We start from the raw sequence: 24,558 nt of genomic DNA on the forward strand, positions 1-24,558 counted from the left end.
GGAAGAGGAAACAGAGATTTAAATGCCCTGAAGTGGGAATGAGCTTGGTCCCAGCACAGAAAGGGAGACACTTCCATGGTCTGTTTTGGGGGCAAAACCCCACAATTAGCCTGTCCTGTAGGTAGGCCGTGCACACACAGGAAACCAAAACCTTCTAGCACAGAAATGCTGGCATTTCTTATTCACCCCCAGGATGCTGGACGACAACCCTTCCAGTGGAAAAGAGCTTGGGGACAAATGAAAGGAAATGCTGGGGACCTCCCTCGAAGTCCAGTGGTTAAGACTTCGCCTTCCAATGCAGGGGGTGCAGGTTCGATCCCTGGTCAGGGAGCTAAGATCCCACATGCCTCGTGGCCAAAAAACCAAAAACATAAAGCAGAAGCAATACTGTATCAAATTCAATCAAGACTTTTAAAAAAATGGTCCACATCGAAAAACATATCTTCAAGGAAAAAAAAGGAATTGCTGTATGTTTGAAGCCAAACACCTGGGTTTGAATCCCAACTATCCTGAGCAAGTTCCTTGACCTCTCTGCGCCTCGGTTCCCTGACCTGTACACCGTGGGCTATCACAGTACCTGTCTCACCAGGCTCTTGGGAAGACCGAATGAACCCACTGCTCGGGGCAGAAGCTGGCGTATACAGTACGTGTCCACCACCGCGATTCTTACCACCCTGCTACTGTGACTCTTCAGGTCCAAATCTTAAATCTTCATCTCCCCGTTCCATTAAATAACCATCATTTGTCTGTGATTTGTTTTTTGCTTTGTAGCAACAGGAGTGCACCTGAATTTACTAATTTACACCAATTCAACTGTTAATCCTCCCCTTGGCACGATCCTACCAGCCCTGAATTTGGGATGTAAAGCAGCCAGCACCCACCCTCCTCCACGAGGAATTCTAACACTGTGTATGAATCTGAACAGGAGTGGTCATCTTACCATCCTCTCCTCAGTCAGATAAAATGTAGAAAGTAAGGGACACCTACATTTGAAGTACAACATTTTGGCCATGTTCCTAGAGATGATATCTTCAGACCACTCTCAAACACACCTGACCTCAATGTAGTAGCAAAGCTCTCCAGTTAAAAAGGGTGGGGGGGGGCGCGGGGAGGAGAGGGGGAGGGAAAGCAGGAAGTGGGCAGGGAAGGAAAAAAAAGAAGTGCTATCCTACAGAAAGAGCTCTCTTTCCATTTACTGTTTTCTTCTCTGACACCGAGGAAAGTATTAAAATTTTGTTCTTGCAAGTCCCTTGCAATTCTTGCTAAATTTATTCCTAGTAATTTTGTCTCTTTGGTTGGTTCTATAAATAGGATATTTTCTCTCATTATATTTTCAAAATGCTTGGCATAGGCAGATAAGAAAACTATAGATTTTGCATAGTAATTTCCTCACATTAATAAATCCTATTATTATTTCTAATAGATTCATGGGTTGGGGGGGATTGCTTATCTTAGGTTTTCCACAAAAAGATGAAATTACTGGCAAATGGTGATAATTCTAACTTCCCCGTTCTTATTCTTTTTTGCATCTAACTGCATTATCTATTCATTCCTGAGCAATGGTAAATCATAGTGATGATAGTGGGCATTCTGGTCTTGTTCTGGATGTAATGGGAGTGTTTCTAGTGTTACACCATTAAATACGATGCTTGCTTTGGGTATGATCCGATTTTATTAGCAGACGTTCTAAAAATCAAAAATAAATATTTAGTTTTATCAGACTTTTTAGCATCCATAAAATAATCATAAGATTTTTCTCTAAATGAGAAGTGTTACAAGTAAATCACAGTATTTATTAGATTTTCCAAGATCAAACCATCCTTCCATTCCTAGAATAAATTGCACTTTGTCAAGACTTTAATTACCTTGTAATGTAATCACTTACATGTTCATTTCCCCACTCTGAGTTCTTTCAGATCACAGGGCATGACTGATTCATGTCTGACACATAATTGACATTAAATACGGGTTTAACAAATAAATAAATGAATAACTGAAATAACAAGTACATTTAACCTCCCCAAACTAACCACTTGTACCTCTTCCCAGCTTAAAATAGTCAAAGAGATCATATGCCTTCCCCAGAGTGGATCTTTATATGTTTAATGAATATGTGATTTTAACTGGTCCCTACTTCTTATATCAATAGAACCCCTGAACACCTCATTCTTTATGGGGAAACTACTCCCTATGGCTGTACTGGGAATAACCCTGCTTCCCTACTCCCCCACCATCGCCCCAAGCCAAAGGGGTGATGACATCCCCCAGGCCTGATTAGAGTAACTACACAATGATTGCTTGAGGATGGACACCTGACCCAACCTGGGTCAACAGCATTTCCAGGAATTTCTCACAGAAGCTCTTTAGAAAAATTTTTTCCAAAAGAATTGATTAAAAAAACACATGTCTAGGGTTGCTGCTTACCATCTTGCCTAAAAGGTAGTGAGACAACCATTCTGAGAATGAAGCAAGGTATAGACAAACATGGCAAAGAATGGAAAGAGACAGAGACCTAGTGCCATTATTTGGGCCCCTGGATTCAGCTTTTCTTGAAGCCATTACCCCTTAGACTTCCTAAGTAATAAGCCAATAATTATCTTTCTTGGTTTAGCTCCATTTCTATCACTTACAACCAAAAAATATGGCCTAATTCATGTGCTGCTTGGTTCTCCTCCATATATGCTTTATACATTCTTAAATAAAGGTTGAAAAAAAAGTGTTTTAAAGAAAGGCAATCCTAAGTAGTGAGTGTTAAAAAAAAATCAACCACCTGCTTTTAATTAACGGCAAGATATGCTGAAAGGCTTCCTTAGTGAATTATAATTTCAGATTGAAATTCCCAAGACAGTTAGAGAGGAGCCTGTTAGACCGCAGAAACCAATGGAATCGAGGGATTACTTTAACAGGGCAGTGGTTCAACCAGTTTCAGAGATATCATCCATTATGCAAAACCAAAACCTTTAAAACTTTCTACTGTGCAGCCCTAGCAATCCCTCATTCACCTGAAGTCTGGAGGCCTCTCTCCTGACTCAATTTAAAAGTAAAAATGCTTGGTATGGTTTACAAGAATAAAAATAAAAATAAATAAATCATGTCATGATGGCTAGAGAACTCCCCAGAAAAAAGCCGCCAAACCTCAAGACAGGGAGTTTCATGGGGTCTTCCTGAACCATCCTGCATTCTCAAAAGCTTTCAGATCTGCAGGAAAACTGAAGGCAAGCATGCCCCTGGCATCCTAAATATCCCTGTACCTATCGGAGCAATCAGCATCAGTTCCTACCATAGGCTCAAGAAAATGTCAGTGGGCCAGCCCAGAGAGCCTAGCCACTTCCCTACCCCATCCCCTTTATGGAGAATTCTGGTTGCACTTACCTCCTGCAATCAGACTCTTCTCCTTCAGCTCAAGTTACAATAGACCAAACTCTGGAATCTGGTTTTGATTATTCTCTGGAGAGCTACTTAAGCGCTGCTTCAGGGTTGGAAATCCCTCATTCAGGCATAATCTTGAAATAAAAGACTATATTCAAATGAAAAATGCATTACTGCATTCTCTTTAGGGCCTTCTGTACTGACAGGCAGGATAAAAGGAAGAATGGAAGGAAAATGAAGAAGAAAACCAAGGGGGAAAAGGAAAAAATGGGAGTAAAAGAGAAAGGAAAGAAGGGGAGAGAAAGATGTATTAAGTCACAAACTGTGTAGGGCACTTTGAATGTCATTTCATTTCATCCTCACATCATCCCTTCAAAGTAAATACTACTGAGCCCATTCTGCAGATAAAGAAATTGAGGCTTGGTGATATCGAGTAATTTGCCCAAGGTCACACAATGAGGATGCAGTGGATTCAGGCTCAGAGACACAAATACATGTTCCAAAGTATGTCGCTACTACTTGACTAGCTTCCTCCTTCTGAAGAGTCTAATGCAAGTGTTTGTTCTAGAACCAAAATATTTCAGTGGTTGAATGGACCCTATGAAGATAACATAGCCGCATCATCTAAGTAATAGAGAAGGAAGGAAGGGAGGTAAGGAGGGAGGGAGAGGGAGGAAGATATTAAGGAACCTCACATCCAGTGGAACTAGTATGTGGCAAAGAAAAACCTAGAACCCTAAAAAGCTCTCAGGTCTTACTCCGTCCATGTGACCAGAATCTATTTTATAAGTGCAACTGACCTAAACGGATCACAGATCAAATACAGATACTCCTGATTAAGGACTGAACAACTGAGAATTTCCCCTCCTTCAAGAAAATGTTCACTGGGAACAAAAGGGAAATTTATTTGTGAATTGTCTTTTTCTGCTTATATCCAGTTTATATCCAGTTCCTGTTTATATCCAGTTTCCTTTGTTGCTGTTGCAACGTATCTCAGAGGGAGTTCCCCCATGCTGTTGCAAAATCAGTTAAGGGGGAAAATATCTGAACTAAAATAGCACAAGTAAGCCACAATTCTGGCAACTGCAGAGGGTGTGGGTATGCCAGGTACTTTCTGAAATGAGTTTAAACCATAGGTCGCTAGCCAGTAGCCAGCTGGCTGTATCCAGCCCACAGATGTGTTTTGCTTGTCCTGCAGTGCTGGCCCACACCACGCTTTTAAGAAATCTCAATCTGTTGCCAACATTAAAAACCAGGCCACTTCACACCAAAACCTGGATTTCCAGTTTCTTTTACCAAGTGGAAGACCTGGCTCCCCTGATGCCACATTTGCACATGGAAAAGGGTAGCTGGAATATAGCAGTAGCTGCTCCTTTGGAAAGAACATCTGTGCCCCAGTTTCTCCCTACCTAGTCTATTTCGCTCATGTATATTATCCACATGAGCCCCGAAGGCATCTGAGTTGGTGACCCTTGGTTGAAAAGGTTAAGCAGATGTAGATTTCAAAGCCAATCATTATTAGGCTTTTCCCAAAAACATCCCCAATGACAGCCTCCAGTCAGTATGAGGACGGCTGTGACAGAAGGTAAAGCATGTGAGACCAAAACTCAGTAGTTGGGTTCATTTGCATTTCTGCTCTAGGATACTCACTTTTTGTTTCGAAAATATATTCACTTTTAGTATTTCATTTATTCTTCCTAACAACCTTGCCAGGAAGGCATTACTCTCAGATAAACGGAAGGCAAGTGATGTTATGTCAGTTATCCAAGCCAGATCATCCGACAAGTAAGTTGCAAAGCCAGGTTTTGAACCCAGTTTTCCCGAAGCTACAAACACTGTGCTTTTGGAATAATGAAAGAACACCTTGAAAAGCCATGAGGCTTGTTTCTACCTCAGAGCCTTTGCACTTGCTGTTCCCTCTGCTTAGAAACCTCTCCACCCAGGTCTTCACATGGGAGGATCTTACTCTTTCATGACACTTATATCACCTCCACAGAGAGGTTTTCCCTCATCATTTGATGTAAAATAACACATGCACACACATTTGCACACACACACACACACCAATTACTTTCTAGGCCGCTGCTACTCAAAGGGAGGTCCAGGAATCAGCAGCATCGGCGTCACCTTGGAAATCAGAAATGCAGAATCTCAGGCCCCTTCCCCGACCTACGGACTCAGAACCTGCACGTTAACACCACCACTCCCCTCCCCCGCTCCCCATGTTTTGTGTGCATTTAAAGTTTAAAAAGCACTGCTGGACAGGAGTGCTGCCCGGTGGAAATAAACATAACAGGAGTCACAAGTGTAAATTTTAATTTTCTAGTAGCCACATTACAAGAGTAAGCAGAAAGACTTGTTTGCTGTCTCCCCTTCTCCCACTCCCACCCCCACGAATACGTCAGTTCCAAGAGAACAGGTGCTTCACCTGTCTTGTTCACCCCTTTACCCCCAGCACCTGAAACAGTACACTGCGCACCTATTAAGTATCATTAAATGTTTGCTGAATGAAAGAAGGAAGGAAAAGACCTTGCTAGCACTCTATATACCAGCACTTTGGACAGATGTGGCTTCAAATGTCAGCTCAACCCCTGGCCAGCTGAGCAACCTCGAGCAAGTTGTTTTACCCTCTGGGAGCCAACCGTAAAGCAGAAATGCTGTTCTTTTGCTCACAGCCTCATCATACCACCCAGATGTGATAATACGTCCATAAAACGCAAACCACCACGATAACAGGCGTTCAGTACACGCCAGCGCCTTATGCCGCCCTCCTTCTTTCTCTCTCTGGACACCTCGTCCGAATGATGCTGTGGACCACTCTCCTCTGCGTAGCACAAGCATGACTACTGAACGCCAGCTATTTCCCTCCAGCCGACAGGATGTGTGTAGTAACTGCTGGCAGTGAAGACAGCTTGAAACCATGGAGGGTCACTTCGCGTCACCCTACAGCTGAGTGGTTTCCAAAGCAAAGTGGTCGCAGTCACTGTACAGTCTGTAGTCCATGAGGGAGACCACAGCCCAAGTCATTTCCGTCACTTTAATGAGTTCTGCCGTGGCAGCCACTTGGCCTGCCACAAGGTCCCACCCCTTAGAGGAGTTTAAGGTCTCTGCCCAGTGTGCAGTAGCGCACATTGAAAGGCGTATTGTGGCTTTGCCCTTTTAATTTTTTGAGGGGGGGAGGGATGGAGAGTTTAATCTACCCCCACTTATTAATCACTGGCCTGTGTCAACCCACCAAGTGAGGCTTGCTGTGCCACAGCTTTAACGCACCCTAATCCATCAGTCTATCTTGTCCTGCAAATCTGACGCATATGTTCTAATCGCAAATGTGTTTTTAAATCACATTAGATCAACAGCATAGGCGAAAGCAAAACCCGGATTTAGACGTGACCGGAGTGACACCAAGGAAATAAAACTGGGGCTGCTTAGTTGAATATGAGGAAACCCTCGCCAGCTCTGCCGAGAGCAGCCCCAATTTCTTCCTTCTCTCCCTCTCATGGAAATCACAACCACCATGATCACCCGCAGAATCAGTAGGCTACTGGGAAGCGCATCGAAATGAAAAAGAAAAACAAAACAAATAATGGGAAGAGGGGATCAAAACCTTTGCAATTAACCTGTGAATCTCTATCAGGCAAATAGTAGAGTAAGATTCCAGATAAGGTACAAGGCATATGGGGAGGAAATGTAACCACTTAAGTACAGATGCCACCATTTAAAAGACTGGGACCAGGGAACCAGGAGGAAGGGAGAGGGAGAGAAGAGCCTGAAGAGATGCGGCCAACGGAAATCCCCAAAATGCCCTCAAAAGACTGCTGCCCCTGTTAAGGCTAGAGAGCTATCCTAGGATCCAAAGGGTTTCTGGGAGTCATCTCAACAGCCAGGTTTGGGTGGAAAATGATTCCTCTACGTTAGATAGAGTCTCCTCCAGCAACTCCAATCAGCACCACTAATCATAATAAGGATCTACCATGGGTGTGATCTACCATGGGTGGAAAATGATTCCTCTACGTTAGATAGAGTCTCCTCCAGCAACTCCAATCAGCACCACTAATCATAATAAGGATCTACCATGGGTGTGATGCAGGAGATGAGGGATACAGAGATATCACACGGTCCTCTTCAGTGAGGATCAAGGGAACCCAGGTCCATCTACATCTCTTAGTCCTATGGGGCACTGAGCCCCAAATACCACAAGTGATGGCTGAGGGTACCACAGATCTTCAACAGCCATGTCCTGACAGCGAGGCAGTTTACATATACCTCCTCTTCCCAGCCGCAGTATAAAAGAACGTAAGAAGACCTGGCATCTTTTATCTTTCCATTCAGAAAATGCTCCAGACCCTACGATGGGACTTCCTGACATGCAGTCCGCCACACACCCTTCGTCAACTTTATTTTAACTCATCCAAATAAAACACCCTCTTCTCCATTTCCAACTGCGGTAAAGCAACCCAAACACATGTTAGAGAGATTTGATTTTTATGCCTCCCTCTCCCCCAAAGGGCATTTGACACTTCTCACAAGATACAGGGCTTTAAAATTAGAATTGCAAAAAGCCATAGTTACCCTCTTAGGGCCATGGCTGCCTCACAGCAGAAACCAGAACATTCTTACAATCAACAGTTAAACAACTGAAACCTTCCCAGACATCATACCTTTTTTTTTTTTTTGCTGTTGTTGCACTAACACCTTTTTAATTATAATTGCAAACTGGAAGCCATGGCTTGTGATGTTATAAATACTGATTTTCCAGTTAAATTAGGCATTTGCTGTTTTTTATTTTGATAGGAAGGGGCTGTTTGAAGCCTCCTAAAATATCGCAATTAGTTCTCGCCGTTGAAACAGACAAGACATGAACAGTCGCATTTGCTGTTTCGTTTCATGTGCTGGAATGTTCATCCCTAAGTGTACTTCTCTCAAGCTTTGAAAGCATAAGGCATATTTTTAAAACGGAAAGAAATCAATCACAATACACACATTTATCATATATTTCCAAAGTTAAGTTATTTCTAAAACTTTCCTAGGCTGTAATTTAAACTTAGAAAGCACATCTCTTCAACAAGAAGGCGACTTGTCAGGAAACAATCCTTATTTTACCTATTGGCTCTGCTAAGATGATAACATCACTTTAACTGACAAAGCCTGTGTTTCTGGTTGACAATTGCAATTAATTACTGAGATACAACCGAGATGGGGCCAGCCATCCAGATCTGTTTTCCAGAGAAATTAAAAAACAAGAGGAAAGGAGGGGGCGGGGGTACGACGCTGGATTATTAATTTATTTTACCCACACTTAACTTACTACTCCTCTCTTCTCCCTTTCCCTCAACGCTGGCAGACGGTGGAAAAGGAGGGAGATGAACAAACAACTCACTAGATACAAGCTCCAGTATGTTGCAAAGGAGGCACAGGTTAGAAAGGGCACAGGTGCAGGGCATGAAAACTCTTAGGGCACCAACTGTCATGTAGGCACGGATACTCCTGATGCAAAATCAACCCAGTGTTCATGCAGCCCAAGAGGGATAGAAAGTTCTGGAGACGGGGGACATCCTGAGTTTTTACTAGAAAGCCCGAACTCGCCAGCATCATCCTTTTAACTGCTCCCTGTTCATTTTGCTCTGAACTGAAAACACTGGATTCCAGCCACGCAAATGCGTCTGAGGGCGATTTTGAGAGATTCCAGGGGATCCCAAAGCCCTCTGGTCAATCTAGCTGTCCTGTCCATTCCTCAGCGTTCCCAGCACAGAAGCGCACCGCCCCGCAAGAGCCTGGGTTAGGAAACACCCCGGGGGCACGAGGGCTGGGGATTCCCAGGCTTGGAACTAGGCAGATTCGGAAAGCAGCTCCCTGGACGAGGAGCCTGAGGCAGGCAGACCAGGAGGACCCCTCTCTCCTCGCCCTAGAATTAAGTGATCCCTGGCTAGCCTCCAGCCCTCTCCGCCGCTCCCCCAGAGCAGCTCCGCCAGGGTGCGCAGAGCCCGCGCGGGGTTAAGACCTCTCGGGACGCTGCCCGGATCCCCAAGGGCCAGGGGAGCGGCAGCTTCCCGTGCTGGTCTCCCCTACGCGCCTATCCCATCCGCCGAGCTCGGGGTCCTACCTGTACCATTCCAGTCCCTTTTCATAGTTCCTGTCGAAGAAGTGCGGCTCTACGCCCACCGCCCGCACGTCCGGGTGCACTCGGATCGCCTCCAGCAGCGCGCGGGTCCCTCCTTTCTTGACCCCGATGATAAGGGCCTGTGGCAGCTTCTTCTCCCCGTAGTCGGGGGTGCTGACGGCGCCGCCCCTCACGCTGCTCCCGTTGGCCGCCCTCCGGCCTGCGAGCTCCTCGTCTGTGGTGCTGGACTCCTGCGCATCCCTCTCCAGCAGCGCGCTCTGCGCCGTGACCATATCGCCAGAGGCCAGCGGGGTCCGGAGCCAGGCGTCCCGGGCGCCCCCGCCGCCGCTCGCCAGCCCCCAGCCGTCGGCCCCGGGGGCGGAAGGCTGCTCGGGGGGCTCGGGCGGCTCCCCGCGGCTCGCGCTGTCCGGCGGCGGCGGCGCGGGCGGCTGCGAGGGGGCGCCGAGGCGCACGGGGGGAGGCGGCAGCGAGGGTGGCGACGGGCTTGGCGGGGGCTCGGCGGCGGCGGCCGGCGGCTCCTGCAGCGCCAGAGGGAATTGCAGGGAGCCCGAGCCGCCCAGGAGGCTGTAGCACAGGTAGGTGACGGACAGGGACAAGGTGCACATGAAAAGCAGCTTGCGCGCCGGCGGGCCCTTAACCGAGGCGCCGGGCGGCGGCGGCGCGGCGAGAGGTGGAGGCGGAGGCGGTGCGGACCACTGGGCCATCGCGGCTCCCGGCTCGCGGCGGCGGCGGCGGCGGCGGCGGCCCCCGGCGCTGCCCGGACATGGTTTCAGCCGCCGCCCCCGCCGCCGCCGCCGCCGCCGCCGCCGCTGCCCAGCCGCCCCGGCTGCATGAAGCGACGCCGCTGCGCCCCCGGCCCTGGCCGCTGTCCCGCTGCGCCGGGGGGGAACCCGGCCGCATGGCCCCCCTCCCCGCTCTCCTCGCGGCGTCCGGGGGGCCCCCCACCACCCCCCTCAGCCTCTGGCAAGGGGCCGGAGGGGGGCGCGCGGACCCGCCGGCTGCACCTTCTCCGTCTGCAGCGCCCCAGCTTCCCCGGCTCCGCCGCGGCTCCCGCTTCAGCTTCTGCCGCCGCCGCCGCCGCGCGCTGTTGCAGCCCAGAGTTCCTTCCCCGCTGCTAACTTTCTGCCGGGAGAGAGGAGAGGCGCGGCAGGGAGGCGGAGGGGGCCGGGCGCGCGCCCCGCGCCGCCGAGGGAAGGGGGAGTGCGCCTCGCGCGCGCCTGCAGGGGGGGCGGGGGCCGCGGGAGCGGAGGCGTGCGCTAGGGCTGGGGCACCTGGGGAAGCGGAGATCGTACCCCCCGCCCCCCCGCTCGGCAAGCACTCGCTGGAGGTGTTCCCCGCCGCACCCCGCGTGCTTCCCTTCCCCTGGGAGCCTGGGACGCTGGGTTCTGCATCCTTCTCCCAGTACTTTTAGGGACATAGAGCCAGACGCCCGCCGCCGGTGCCGCTCACCGAGCTCTCGCTGTCCCCTTTCCCCCTGGGACTCCAGGCAAACTCGGCCCATCCCTGGCGCGCCCTCCTCTAACCCTGGATATCCTCCTGCCTTTGGTCCAGGAGTGGTTTCTGCTCCATAACAGCTCTCTCATTCCAACTTTCGTCTTTCCAGCCTCCCCATCTTATCTTGAAGCGCCTGACGGGTTGAGCTTGGACACAAACCCCCAGGTTTCCCTACCCACAGAGTTTTTGCCTCTGTCCCGCCACAGGGGGACTGCGCTTTCTGCTCCGAAAAATGAGGCTGTCCCTTTCTCTACACCCTTAACCAGAGGTACACCTGCGGCCCTTGGGGGCGTTGCCGCGAAAGGAGTTAGATTTCCCTGGACTGAAACCGACTGAGACCGTCATCGCTCTAAACATCTAAGAAGCAGAGACAAGTTGCGTTGCAGGGTGTCTGTGCATCGCTTCACTGATTTTTTTTTTTTTAAGTGCATTCTTTTCAGCGAGATTTCCATCCCTCACCTCCCTCTCCTGGGGAGGTAATGGTAAACATCAGAAGGATTTGGGAGATTCGAAACTAGAGCCTTGCTTCTTGGAAGTGGGGGAATTGGGAGTCTGCAACGGGAGGGAGAGGCAGAGCAATCAACTCTGCTTGCTGGGGACAGGGGCTGCCCCTGCACCCACCCAGGGCCAGTGTCTCCCAGGGGCTGGCTCGCTGAGTCCCATTTACCCTGCCAGCCACAGCTGGGTGCCTGGCGGGTCCGTCTGTTTTCACAGATGTGTTTGGCATCTCCGGTTTTGTTTGATCATATAATGGGAACAACAGCTGAAAGAAAAAGTATATAATGTCTAAATATTAACTAGATACCTAGTGCCAAAGAGGGGAAGCAAATGTTAATCAAATAAGATGAAGAACACGGACTTTTCCCTGAGTGAACCAAAGCTCACTGCTGCTCTCAGCTGGACACGAGTTTCCTTCACTGCAGCTTTAGTTCAGATAAAGATTATTCCTTTATAATATATTTTTTACGGTACACTGGAGACCTCTGAAATGCAGAGTCTGGTGTCCTGTAAATCATTCCGTGTAACTAGAGATGCTTTTTTCAAACACCACACGACTGCATTACTGTAATGTTAATGGGAAGGGGCCAGCTAGAGCTGGGAGAAACCGCGAGCTTGGCCCATCTCTCTTCCCACTCCAAGCCCAGCTCTGGGTGTTCAGCCAGGAGGCCCCAGTGGCAGCGAATATTGCCACTGCCGTGCCCCATCTCCCTTTGCAGGCCCAGGCACCAGGCTACTCAACATGTGGCCCAGGGCCACCCTGTAGTCCAAGTGCCCAAACTTTTCCATCTACCCTCTCAGCAATCCAAATAAACCTTCTTTGTACCTAGTTTTACTAAAGATGTGCTTTTTCACATTTGGCAAGGTTTTGATAAAACTGTGTTAAAATTTAACCCAGAGGTGGCAAACTGGTGACCAGTAAAGCTGAATAAGGCCGGCACAGTGATATGAAGAAATTTCAGCTAGTTGCAGTATTTAAATATTAAGGGCTTTCCAGCAAACAAAAAAAAATCTGGAGATGAGGTTTCTGTTGAACTAACAGATCCAGCAGATTTGGGCCCCTCAGCCAGAGCTGAGAAGCCTCCTTTAGGTGGAGCACGTATGCCGTATTCTTCATGGGGCACCCAGATTGTCCCCCTGTATTTATGTTACTTGCCTGGACGATGCTAAGGAGGAAATTTCCCGGAATCCCTTCTCCCTCTTGTCCCCAAATAGTCACACTTTAATAAAAGACTCTTGAGAGAATGGAGCCCCACTGGTAAGGTGTCAGCCCCACAACTGATGGCGAAGAGGTGATTTGGGGACCAGAGGAGTTTTGTAGATTTCTCACTTAGGCAGTTGTCTATTTTTTTCTACTCTCGATCCAGGCTTTTTCTGGAAACGAGTTCTTGAGAAACCTACAATAAAAAGCAGGAGCTATCTACATAGGGAGAACCCAGACTTCATTCAGCAAATCCCAATGGATCTGGAGACCAGATAGAATTTTTTTTTTTTTTTCTGTTTCCACTGCCAACACCCATGTTCATTAAGGCCTATCTGAATTTTTGCAATATTCCTCCAACTGCTCTCCAGGCCTCCCTTGAGCCAAACGTGGCTGTTTCTGTTCATCCTAGGGCACAGTATTTCTGAGACAGAGCTCTACAAATGCCCTCAGTGACTCTGTACCCTTCCTCTCACTGCCTCCGAACTCATAGACTCCAACCTCTTTACCTTTGCGCTAGGGTGCCCTTCCACCTTTTATGTGTCTCACAGTCACACTGCCAAACCAAACAGTACCTACCATTCAAACATGCACGCTGCATCATTGTTTCATCTCCATATGGTCAGACAATAGAATTAAAACAAAGCTGTCATTTGCTAGCTAAGTGGCTCTCTCGGACAGGTCATTTCACCTCCCTGAGCCTCATCTTCTGCATATATAAATTATGGACAATAAGACTCACCCCAAATTGTTTTTATAAAGAATCAAATTGACTTACAGAGCATATGCAAAAATACCTGGCTCCCTGCCTGACATGTGGTGGCTACCAGTAATTGTTTGGATCTAAATATTGGCTCATCCATGCCGGTCTTCTTTTCTTATTAAAACCTTATCCGTAAAAAATATGTGTGTGCCCTTTCTTCAAAACCAGCAGAATGTGTCAGCTCAAGTTCACTTTCCTAAGCTGCTCAGTTGCATTGATAATGCCAAGTCCAAAGCTTTCGATAGTTTTTTGGGTTTCTTTAAGCAATGGAAACTAACTCTGACCAACTTCGGTTTGGTTCAGTTTTTTATTAAAGAAATTTACTAGAAGGATGTATATAACTCACGTAACTGAGGGAATTTAAAAAAAATCAGCAACAAACAAAAAGCAACAGTCAGCTTTGGAAAAAGCAATAAATGGGGCGGATAAGTGTATAGCTGTCATCACTGCCATTCAGCAAATACGGTCGGCTCTCCTGTGGCCCACTGGAGGCATGTGTTTACTTGGCCCCTTGAAGTTAGGTGTGACTCTGTGCCGTGTTGGCTAATTCATGAAGCAAGAGGAAGTGAGACTGTCTCTTCCAGGAAGAAGGTTTGAAACACAGCGGGAGATTTACCGGTGGGAATGTTTTTCCTGCCTGGCAGTTGTGCAAGAGGGGGCTTGAGCCCCTCTTGGCTGCCATCTATTCAATCCTCCACACTGAGCAAGGACAGTAAAGAGCCAGCCCCTGATCACTTGTAGCATAAACAAAAAATAAACCTTGCTTGTTCTCAGCTCCTGAGACCTGGAGGGTTGGTTTGTGAATACAACACAACCTAGGCTATCTGACTGTTGAAAACATACATATTATGAATTTCCTCTGCTGTGGACCAAAATGACTTCCACAAGCCAATATTAGAATTCCCTTTCACAGAGGTGGATGAATGATGGATTAGAAGTCTACATTGTCCCAGCAGTATAGACAGAACCTTTGTCTCATATACAGCAAATGTATTTCCCCATTTTGTCTTTTACCTGTCAATAAAAAGGTATATCTATAGAAATCCGGAGGTAAAGCTCCAACCAAAAGCAACGTGGTGACAAAAATGAACATTATATACTTATAAAAGGAACAAACGGTTAAAAAATAATAATAATGGCTATGAACTTACAGGACCGTGCATTGAAAAGGATCTCACATGGGAAATCAGGAAATGCTTAGAGCTGAAAGCTCTACATGACAAAATCTCGTGGGTGGAATTCAGCAATACTTATAAGAAAGATTGTATCTTCAATATACTTATCCAAAAAGAAGAAAGATTTAAAGGAAATGAAGAAGCTAGAAAAAGAGCAAGAGGCTCAGTAAGGAAGAATGGAAATGATCAGTTAATTGCTGTGGATCGAACTGTGTTGCCCCAAAATTTGTATGTAGCAGCCTTAACCCCCAGTGTTGCCATATCCAAAGACAAGGTCTTAGGAAAGAAGGTTAAAATGAGGTCATAATGGTGGGACCCGAATCGGATAGGACTTTGGCCGCATAAGAAGCTCAAGAGATACCTCTGTCTGTTTCTTCACACACATATACACACCCTGCCGTCTGAGGACACAGTGAAAAGCGGACCTTATGTAAGCGAGGAAGAGAGTCCTCACCAGAACCTGACCAGATCTCAGACTTCCAGCCCCCAGAACTGTAAGAAAATAAATTTCTGTTGTTTAAGTCATCTGCTCTATGGTATCTTGTTATGGAAACCCAAGCTAAGACATTTATCTTTTACAGTTTTGTAAATAGGTTCTGGTACCAATTCCAATGTGTATGTATTTTTGGGAGGTGGGGCAGTCCCCACACCAACAAGAAATTCCTGTGACGCCCGCTGGGTGTTCTACAATTCAACTCAATTCTGACACTGTCTACCTGGAGACAGCATCAGATTCCACAGATGAGGGGCTCAGTCCCACGAGGGCTCCCCCACCGCAGATGCCAATCGCAAATCCAGGTTGTCGCCACTGGCTATAAATCAGAGATTCCCAAGACCCCCTCCTTGGGTTTGATTAATTTGCCAGAGGGGCTCACAGAACTCAGAGAAACATTTTAGTTACTAGATGACCAGTTTATTACAAAAGGATACAATCAGGAGCAGCCAGGCAAAAGAGATGCCCAGGGCAAAGCAGGGGGACAGGGGTGGAGCTTCCACGCTCCCTGCGTGCTCCACTCTCCCAGTATCTCCCTGTGTCCACCAACTTGGAAGCTCTCCAAACCCGTTCTTCTGGGTTTTTATGAAAGCTTAATTACGCAGGATTGATTAAGTCGTTGGCCATTGACGATTGATCCAACCTCCAGCCCCTTTCCCCTCCCAGGAGGTTGGAGGGGAAGGGGGTGGGGGCAGGGACCAAAATTTCCAACCCTCTGATCACACGGTTTGTTCCCCTGGCAACCAGGCTCCATCTTTAGGCTGCCTAAGGGCTTTCCAAAAGTCACCTCACTAACATAACAAAAGACACCTTTATTGCTCCTATCATAGAAATTCCAAGGGTTTTAGGAACTCTGTGTCAGGAGGGGTGGGGATCAAATACATATTTCTTTTATAAGTCACAATATCACAGTCTACCCCCTACTCCTCTAACATGGATCCCTTAGAGCAAAACAATCAAAAAGGTCAAAAGATACAGGCACATTACTAGAATCCCACTCAGTCATTAATAACTATCATCAGATGGCATGAAAAAGCCTCCCAGGGCCAGCCCACTCAGGTTTTCAGGCTTCCGTTCAATCTCATCAGGTTCCAGAAGCAGAAGTGGTCTCAGCAATATGTGGCTTCACCCCTTCAGGCGCCTGGTATCATCAAGCTAAGAGACAATAACACCTCTTCCTCTGAGCCCTTTGGAGGTGTTAATGTAATACTAGGCTCCCCTCATTGCATAGCCTATTTATTGATTCCCCTTCCCTCAGCTACTATTTTTCTTTTTCTTTTTCCATTTATACCCAAACATTTCCACCTCTGAAAAGACAGTAGTTTCAGCCCCTGTGCTGGTCTAGATTGCAGGCGGCAATGCTGGTCTAGCAAGTGCCTCCCCTTCTGTTCCATTTCTGTTCAGATAAGTGAGGGTTAAACAGGCACAGAGCTAGCAGGCTATCTTTCCCCCCAGACAATATATCTACATTCACTGTTAATCCCGGTTTTGCTGGATGGGGTGAAGGTACATCCTGCCCCCCAGGATACTATTCCTAAGGGCCCCCATCAGGCCCTTAGGAATTCTGTCTGACATAAGGTTAAAAGCACAGTTACAGTGTTTTGTTTAGGAATCATCCCTACTTCTAGCCCCTTTAGTTGCAGACCTGGTCCTATGACCACGGCATCAAGTAGGGAGGAAAAAAGTTGAGATGATGTAGGGAAATTTTTTAAAAAGTATAGTCATCTCTGGGCATCGTCCCCCAGATCCACCAGAATAACCGAGAACTCTATCCAGTTGGGACACACTTTTAGCCCCACTCATGTTCATGTTGAGTCTGAGCACACTCTTGTGAAGGTGTTTATTTTTATCAGTTTTCTATTGCTTACTTGCTATTTCTTACTGATTCACAAAAGTCTCTTATGTGGTAAGGATATCAGATTTTTTTCTCTTTCATATATATTCCAATTATTACATTACCAATTTGCCTTTATCAGTAAATTGTTTTTTAGTGTTTTTGGATTACATAAGTTTTTCATTTTTATGTACACAATTTCTCTATTATTTCCTTTGTAGTTTCTACCTTTGGTGGAAAACCATGTCCCCAAAGTATGTAAATGTACATTTTCTTCTAGTACATTTTTTGGTTTATTTTCTACACTTAAATGTTTAAACCATCTGAAATTTATTTCAGTACGTAGTCTTACATGAGAACCTAACTTTATTTTTTTCTTCATTTCCCTAGCACTAATTATTTCCCAACAGTTTGAAACACCAATGTTATATAATAAACCCAGAATGTTGGAGTTTTCCCACCCAGAAATATAGAAAGTGAATCTTCATTCATTCAATCTTCTTTTATATCTCTTATTGGACTTCTGTAATTTTATTGACATAAACCTTACGCAAATCTTTGGATGAGTATTTTCACAGCTAATTCTGCTTTGTTCAATTTCACAGTTTCTTGCTTTCTTTTTGTTTCATTCATTTACTCATTCTTTCAGTTGTCATTTTCAAGAGACTAGTATATTCTGGGCCCTGGATTAGACGTGGAGGATAAAATAGCAAGGCAGAAAGCAACAACCCTGTCCTCATGAAGGCAGAAACAGTTACACAAGCAAGTTTAATAAAGTTAGGCATTTAGGAGAGAGAAGATACAATGTACTATGGAACACATTGTTGGAGATTCCTAACTGGTATATAGGCAAAAGAGAAGCCTTCAAAGAGGAAGTGACATTTAAATCCACATATAAGGGGAAAACTGGATTAAGCCAGGGAATGCAAGATTATTTTTAGTATGTGAAACATCTCACCCACTTCATTCATTGTCAGTATACTTGGCAAACTACATTGAAGGTAACTTGACTAAGAGAAAGGTTAAGTTATTTTTCCCCATCTGCCAAAAACCTACAGCAAACATTATAATGAGACATTACAAAATATGAGAGCTGAACCTTTAAAGACAGGAACAAGACAAGTATACCTGCCATCACAGGTCCTGAATAGCCTTAAGCTGGGGTTCTCAGTTAATGCGATAAGAAAGAATAATAAAAAGCATGAGACTTGGGAAGCAAAAAACAAATGATTATTATTTGCATACTATGTGTTTGTTGGCAAAAGAAAATGTATGAAAATCTACAAACAAAAGAGTTTGGCAAGGTTGCTGAATAAAATTCAAAATACAAAGAGTAATAGCATTCTTATATACAATCTAGATACGTTTAGAAAATATAATTGTAAGAGAAGATACTCTTCAGAACCACAATAGAATCCATTAAGTACTTAGAAATAAACGCAATGAAAGGCAAGTGAGTCCTTTATTGATAAAATTATACAACTTTTTGGAAGGGCGTTGTTTTAGTTTCCTAGGGCTGCCATAACAAAGTACTACACACAGTGTGGCTTAGAAAGAAATTCATTCTCTCGCAGTTCTGGAGGCTAGAAGTCTGAAATCAAGGTGTGAGCAGAGCCATGCTCCCGCCGAGACTCTTGGGAGAATCCTTCCTTGCTGCTTCTTAGCACCTAGTAGTGGCATCAGTCCTTGGCAGTCCTTCCTTGCTGCTTCTTAGCACCTAGTAGTGGCATCAGTCCTTAGCACCTAGCAGTGGCCATCAGTCCTTGGCGGTCCTTCCTTGCTGCTTCTTAGCACCTAGTAGTGGCATCAGTCCTTAGCACCTAGCACTGGCCATCAGTCCTTGGCGGTCTTCGGCTTGCAGCTGCGTCACTCTGATCTCTGCCTCTTTTGTCACATGGTCTTCTTCCTGTGTGTCTCTTATGACACTTTCCTCTTCATATGACACTTTCCTCTTCATATGACACTTTCCTCTTCTTATAAGGACACCAGTCATACTGGCTTAGGGCCCACCCTGATGAGCTCATCTTAACCTGCTTAAATCTATAAAGGCCCTATTTCCAAATAAGTTCCCTTTTTCAGGTACCGAGGGATAGAACTTCAAAATATCTTTTTGGGAGACACAATTCAACTCACAACAGGCGTAAACTTGTATGAATAAACAAACCTACACATTTATTCATTTATCATATTTATGAATGAAAAACTCAGTACTGTAAAGTTTCTCACCATTAATCACGAAATTCCAAGTAATTTCAAACAAAATCCCAATAGGGGTCATGTGTAAGTATGCATTATGTATATTTTGATAAGGTCATTCTAAATTTCACATGGAGTTATGGAAGCAAAGTGACATAAACCCCTCTTTGAGAAAATAAAATGTGTAATTAGAAAAACTAGTCTCCCTTTAAGAAGGGAAACAGATTTTTTAATTAAATAGAAAGATTAAAATAAATTTCTTAGTCCAAAAAGGACTTTGTTTATTCAGGTGCTACAATGTAAATTCTTTCCATATTCTGATAAAAAAGCTAAATTGACAACCTCATGAACTAATCAAGGAGCTTAGGTTTGTTGATATTAAACTAAGATGAAGTTCTCAAGTAGGGAATATTGCAAGCAGAGATAAATGTAACTATGTAACCTGATCTCCATCATAAGTGACAGATTTGAGCCTGTGTATTTCCCTGCCCTACCATGTACAAAGAAAAGAAGTCTCTAGTTGTGAAGTAATTTTTATAACAGGGTATGTCTTTACCTATCTGAAGTGTAAATATTTACATGTGCATGAGTGTTAGAATGTGCAAAATACACTTTCTATAATTATGAGGAGCCATAAAGCGTGACTCATGTAGGAGGAAGTAATGATTGCTCATTGTTATTCATGTCAGTGAACTCATTTACAATGAACTCACTGGGTTTTTAAAAATGTTTTTATTTTGTAATACTTTTAGAATTACAGATGCGTGTCAAGATAGCACAGAGAGTTCCTTTATACACTTCACGCAGCTTCCCCTAATGCTAACAACTTACATAAAGCATGGTACATGTGTCAAAACGAAGAAACTAACCTTGCTAGAGCACTACCAACTAAACCACATATTCTATTTGCATTTCACTATTTTTCCACTAATATTCTTTTCCTGTTCCAGTAGCCAATTGTGTTGTATTTTATTGTCATGTCTTCTTCATCTCTTCCGGTCTGTGTGTTGGAGGACGTCATTGAGAGGATGTGACTGCTGGTTGAGGCTGGAGCTGGACCCTGGCAACTGGAGGCCCCTCACCCCCATCCCTGTCCTTGGAATGTATGTTCTGCTCACTGTTTCCACAGTTGGAGCCGTTTTCAAGGGCGCAGGCTTGAGAGGGTAATGTGTTGTTGAGACCATCTGGACAGTAAACATGATTAAGCCCCATTAAGGTCTCTATATAAACTTGAAGGATTCTGGAGGGCAGGTGTGGAGATCTACTCATATTGTGGCCACTCACAACAAGCCTTGTAAGTTCCCTTGCTTATTAAACCTGCCACCTACCAAGCTGGAGTGGCTGCCTCTTTCTCTGGTCTCTCCTTGCCCTCCGTGTATGGGGCTAGTTTCAGATTTCACCCCCGGGAACCCCCGAGGCTGTGAACCAACACTGTGGGAGTTTCTCAATCTTCCCATGTCTTTCACAACCTCAAGACTTTTGAAGAGCACTGGACAGGTATTGTGTAGAACCGCTCAGTTTGGGATTTGTCTAATGTTTTTCTCATGATTAGTTTGGGGTTATGGTTTTGGAGGAAGACGACCACAAAGGAAGCGCTCTCCTCATCACATCCTATCAAGGATACAGGACATCGACATGACTTCTTGGTGATATCAGCCTTAAAACAAGATTAACGTGGTGTCTGCCAGGTTTCTCCACTATAAAATTATTTTCTTTCTCTTTCTAGACTCTATGTTTTAGAAGTGAGTGACTAAGTTCAGGCCATACTCAAAAGGAGAGCAATTAAGTTTCACTTCCTGGAGGGAAGACTATCAAAGATTATGCAAACATATGTTAAAACCAGTACGATAATTAATAAGTATTGGGGGTGAGATATTTGAGGTTATGCAAATATCTTGTTTCTCTTTAAAGTTCCATCCACTGATTTTAGCATTCAGCAGTGGCTCTTACCTGCAGCAATTATTACTGTGGTGGTCTAATGGTGATTTTCTATTTCTCTCATTTTTTACATTTATTAATTGGAATTTTCATCTAAGGAAGATTTGTCCCTTCCATTTTTTTGTCTATTCAATTGCTTACTTACATCAGTATGGACTCACAGATATTTATTTTATTCTTTGATCTATACAATCAGTATAATCCTGTATAAATTGTAATTTATTTTGTTGTTGAAAATGTTCCAACTTTAGTCATTGGGAGTTCTTTCATGTTGGCTCCTGTATCCTTTCCACTTGTTCTCATTTTTTGTTTTTGTTGTTGTTGTTTGATACTTCCTGACTTCTTTCTGGCCACTTCAAGATGCTCCAGGCTTATCTATATGTCTGTGTATGTGTGTATGTATGTATGTATGTATCTCTCTCTCTCTCTCTCTCTCCATATATATACAGGAGAACCAAATCTGGAAGCCAACATATAGGTTTAGTTTGAATGTTGTCTCTGAGTTGGGCACTCATGTGTTCAACAGGGTATGGGATGTCTCTTGGGTGGCCCTGTTGGTGGGCTGGCCAACCCTGGCTGCCATGGGTAGTCATCTCTTTGAGCAGTCATGCCCGTGTCCATGAACTCGGGGCCAGGGCTGTGGCCTAGATGGCTGGGATGCTGAGGACCCCATGTGAGAACTGAATCCTGGAGCCCCAGGCTGGGGAAAGAGGAGAGAGGACTGTGGGGTGGAAGAGGTGGGGGTAGGCCCAAAGAGCCTCCCTAGACCAAGCCCTTCCTTTGGCACCATTGCTGGGGGACACTTTCTTCCTGGAAGGTGACAAGAGGGGTCTTGGGCACACCTGGCACTGAGCTTCCCCACAAAGGACCAAGCTCACTGTCCTTGTTTATATCCTGTGGCCCTACCCTGGGCTGGAATCAGGAATGTTCCAAAGAGTGATAGTCTTTTCTTTTGGCAAAACTCTACTTAATCCAATGGAGTATATGTGTATATATATATATATATAGAGAGAGAGAGAGAGAGAGAGAGAGAAGAGAGATTTATTATAAGGAATCAGCTCACTAGATTATGGAGACAGAGAAATCCCAAGGTCTGCAGGGCAGATCAGGGATCTGCAGGACAGTTGACGGTACAGCTCTAGTCCAGCTATGAAGGCCTGAGACCCAGGAGAGCCAGTGTCTCAGTTCAAGTCCAAAGGTAGGAAAAATCCCCCTTACTGAAGGGACCTTTTTGCTTTATTCAGGCCTTCAACTGATTGGATAAGGCCCACATTGGGGAGGGCAAACTGCTTTATTCATTCTACTGATTCAAATGTTAATCTCATCCAGAAACACCCTTAGGGACACACCCAGAGTAATATCTGAACAAATATCTGGGCACCTTGCAGCCAATCAAGTTGGAAGATAAGATTAACCATCACACCTCCTGTACGAAATAGCTCATCCAGCTTTTACTCTCAGCTCCTCTCGACCTTGCTGCCACTTAATTTCTGGTATAAACTTTGGAATTTTGGACTCATCATTGTTGAATCAATATTTTAACTGTATATCTTCCTTTATATTTACATGTGTTTTCCATCTATATTTATATAATCATGGATTCTCAGTGCATGCAATGTTAAACTTCAATTATTCATTCCAGTCCCTTCACATTCCCTATAGCTGGAAGGTCTTTTGATTTGACTTTTGATTTTCTGGAATATATCGCTCCACATTTCCACAGGGTGTGAGCTTCTAACTGGAGCCAGAACCTGGCAGGGCCCCCAATTAAGCAGCCCGCTTTTACATAAAAGACTAGAATCAGTGGTTTCTCTGGACACAGAGGATTCTCAAACTATAATTAGATCCAAACAAGCAAACAAACAAAAAACATTTTTCATGAGAGGATAAAAATGTACAGAAATGCAATGCATTCAGCCCACCAGTAGATGACACAATTATAAGGTACCTTTCTTTTCTGTTGTTTTCTGGTTTGATAATTACAAAATAAAATATGAATACATGGTAGAGAATTTAGCAAAAAATAAATCCGAGAATACAGATGTAATTGGAAGCCCCTCTATTAACAAATATTGAATTTGTGAATTCTCATAGATATCATGGAAGCTACTTTTCAAAGTTAAAATGCATTGAGTCCACCAATGATGGATGATGTGATGCTGCTTACCCTGATCTTCAAGCTGCCATTCGGTCTACACTGTATTTCCCATGCTTATGCTTGGTGTTTAGATATTTTACAAATATTATGGAAACCATCATATCTGAGAAATAGAAGAGCAGCAGCAAGGATATTGAAAAAGTTGCTAAGAAAGGGCACATGATTAAAAAAGAAAAAAAAGAGATTTCTGGAAATAAAAGGCAAGAGAAGGAAGAAGGTGGCATATGTGCATGGCATGACTTATTTGAGTGTGAGTGATTTTGAGGTAAGAATGAATTGCGCGAGATAAAAAGAGGATTGTGGCAATGAAATCCACTATATTCATCAAGAAGTGAGAAAAACTATTTGACTGAGTGAGAGAAAGAAGTCAGACGTCCATCCGCCTAGTGTTCACTGTTGACAAGACTTGATATGGGGAATTGAAGGACTAAGTAGGTCTTAACAGGCTACTCCTGACTCTTTTGTCTCATGGATCATTCCCACCAGGGTTGAAAGCGTATCTGAATCAAGACACCATCAATGTGAGTGGCAAACTAGCACACGTGGACTTCAAACTGCTAAAGAATGATGTATGATTCCTGCAAAGATTAAGCAGGAAGAGACAAATACCTGCCTTAACAGATTTCCAAGGAAGACAAAATTTATCTATTTGGGGAAAATAAATCTGCTAGAAAACATATGTGTAAGAGGGAGAAGAATATGCCTGCTTTTCAAGCTTCAAAGAAGTTGATTCACGTTCCTGTCAGGCAGAAATGCAGTGGAGATCACACGTTTAAATCTGTCTTAGTTGCTTTGGAGTTGAAAACATATGGTCTGACAAATATCCTTTCAGAACCTAATCTATCCCAAAGTGTAGACTTGCCCTAAGTAACTATTGTTAACAGTTTGATTGCCACTGGTCTTTCTTTTTAAATATATAAATAAAAATTGGATTATACTATAAATAATGCTATTTCTCAAATTCATTTTCTCACAAGATTTAGGAGACTTTTTTTTTCCTTAGCATATCAGTTTTACTTGCGTTTTTTTTTATACTGCAGGTTCTTATTAGTCATCAATTTTATACACATCAGTGTATACATGTTGATCCCAGTCGCCCAATTCATCCCACCACCACCACCCCACCGCCACCGCTTTCCCCGCATTGGTGTCCATACGTTTGTTCTCTACATCTGTGTCTCAATTTCTGTCCTGCAAACCGGTTCATCTGTACCATGTTTCTAGGTTCCACATATATGCGTTAATATACGATATTTGTTTTTCTCTTTCTGACTTACTTCACTCTGTATGACAGTCTCTAGATCCATCCACGTCTCTACAA

General features: G+C 44.6%; 1 protein-coding gene across 1 annotated transcript in view; it reads right to left on the reverse strand.

Moving 5' to 3' along the window:
- The window catches only part of HS3ST4 (heparan sulfate-glucosamine 3-sulfotransferase 4), a gene marked incomplete at both ends in the record, with an annotated part of 387,982 nt that extends 377,791 nt beyond the window's left edge, over positions 1–10,191 (reverse strand). The window contains one exon of the mRNA XM_082857517.1: positions 9,470–10,191. Coding sequence (XP_082713643.1) covers positions 9,470–10,191 — 722 coding nt within the window. The remainder of the gene's footprint in view (positions 1–9,469) is intronic.
- Positions 10,192–24,558: the final 14,367 nt, after the last annotated feature.

This window comes from Leucopleurus acutus (assembly GCF_964270905.1).
Source record: "Leucopleurus acutus genome assembly, chromosome: 16".
Taxonomy (NCBI): Eukaryota; Metazoa; Chordata; class Mammalia; order Artiodactyla; family Delphinidae; genus Leucopleurus; species Leucopleurus acutus.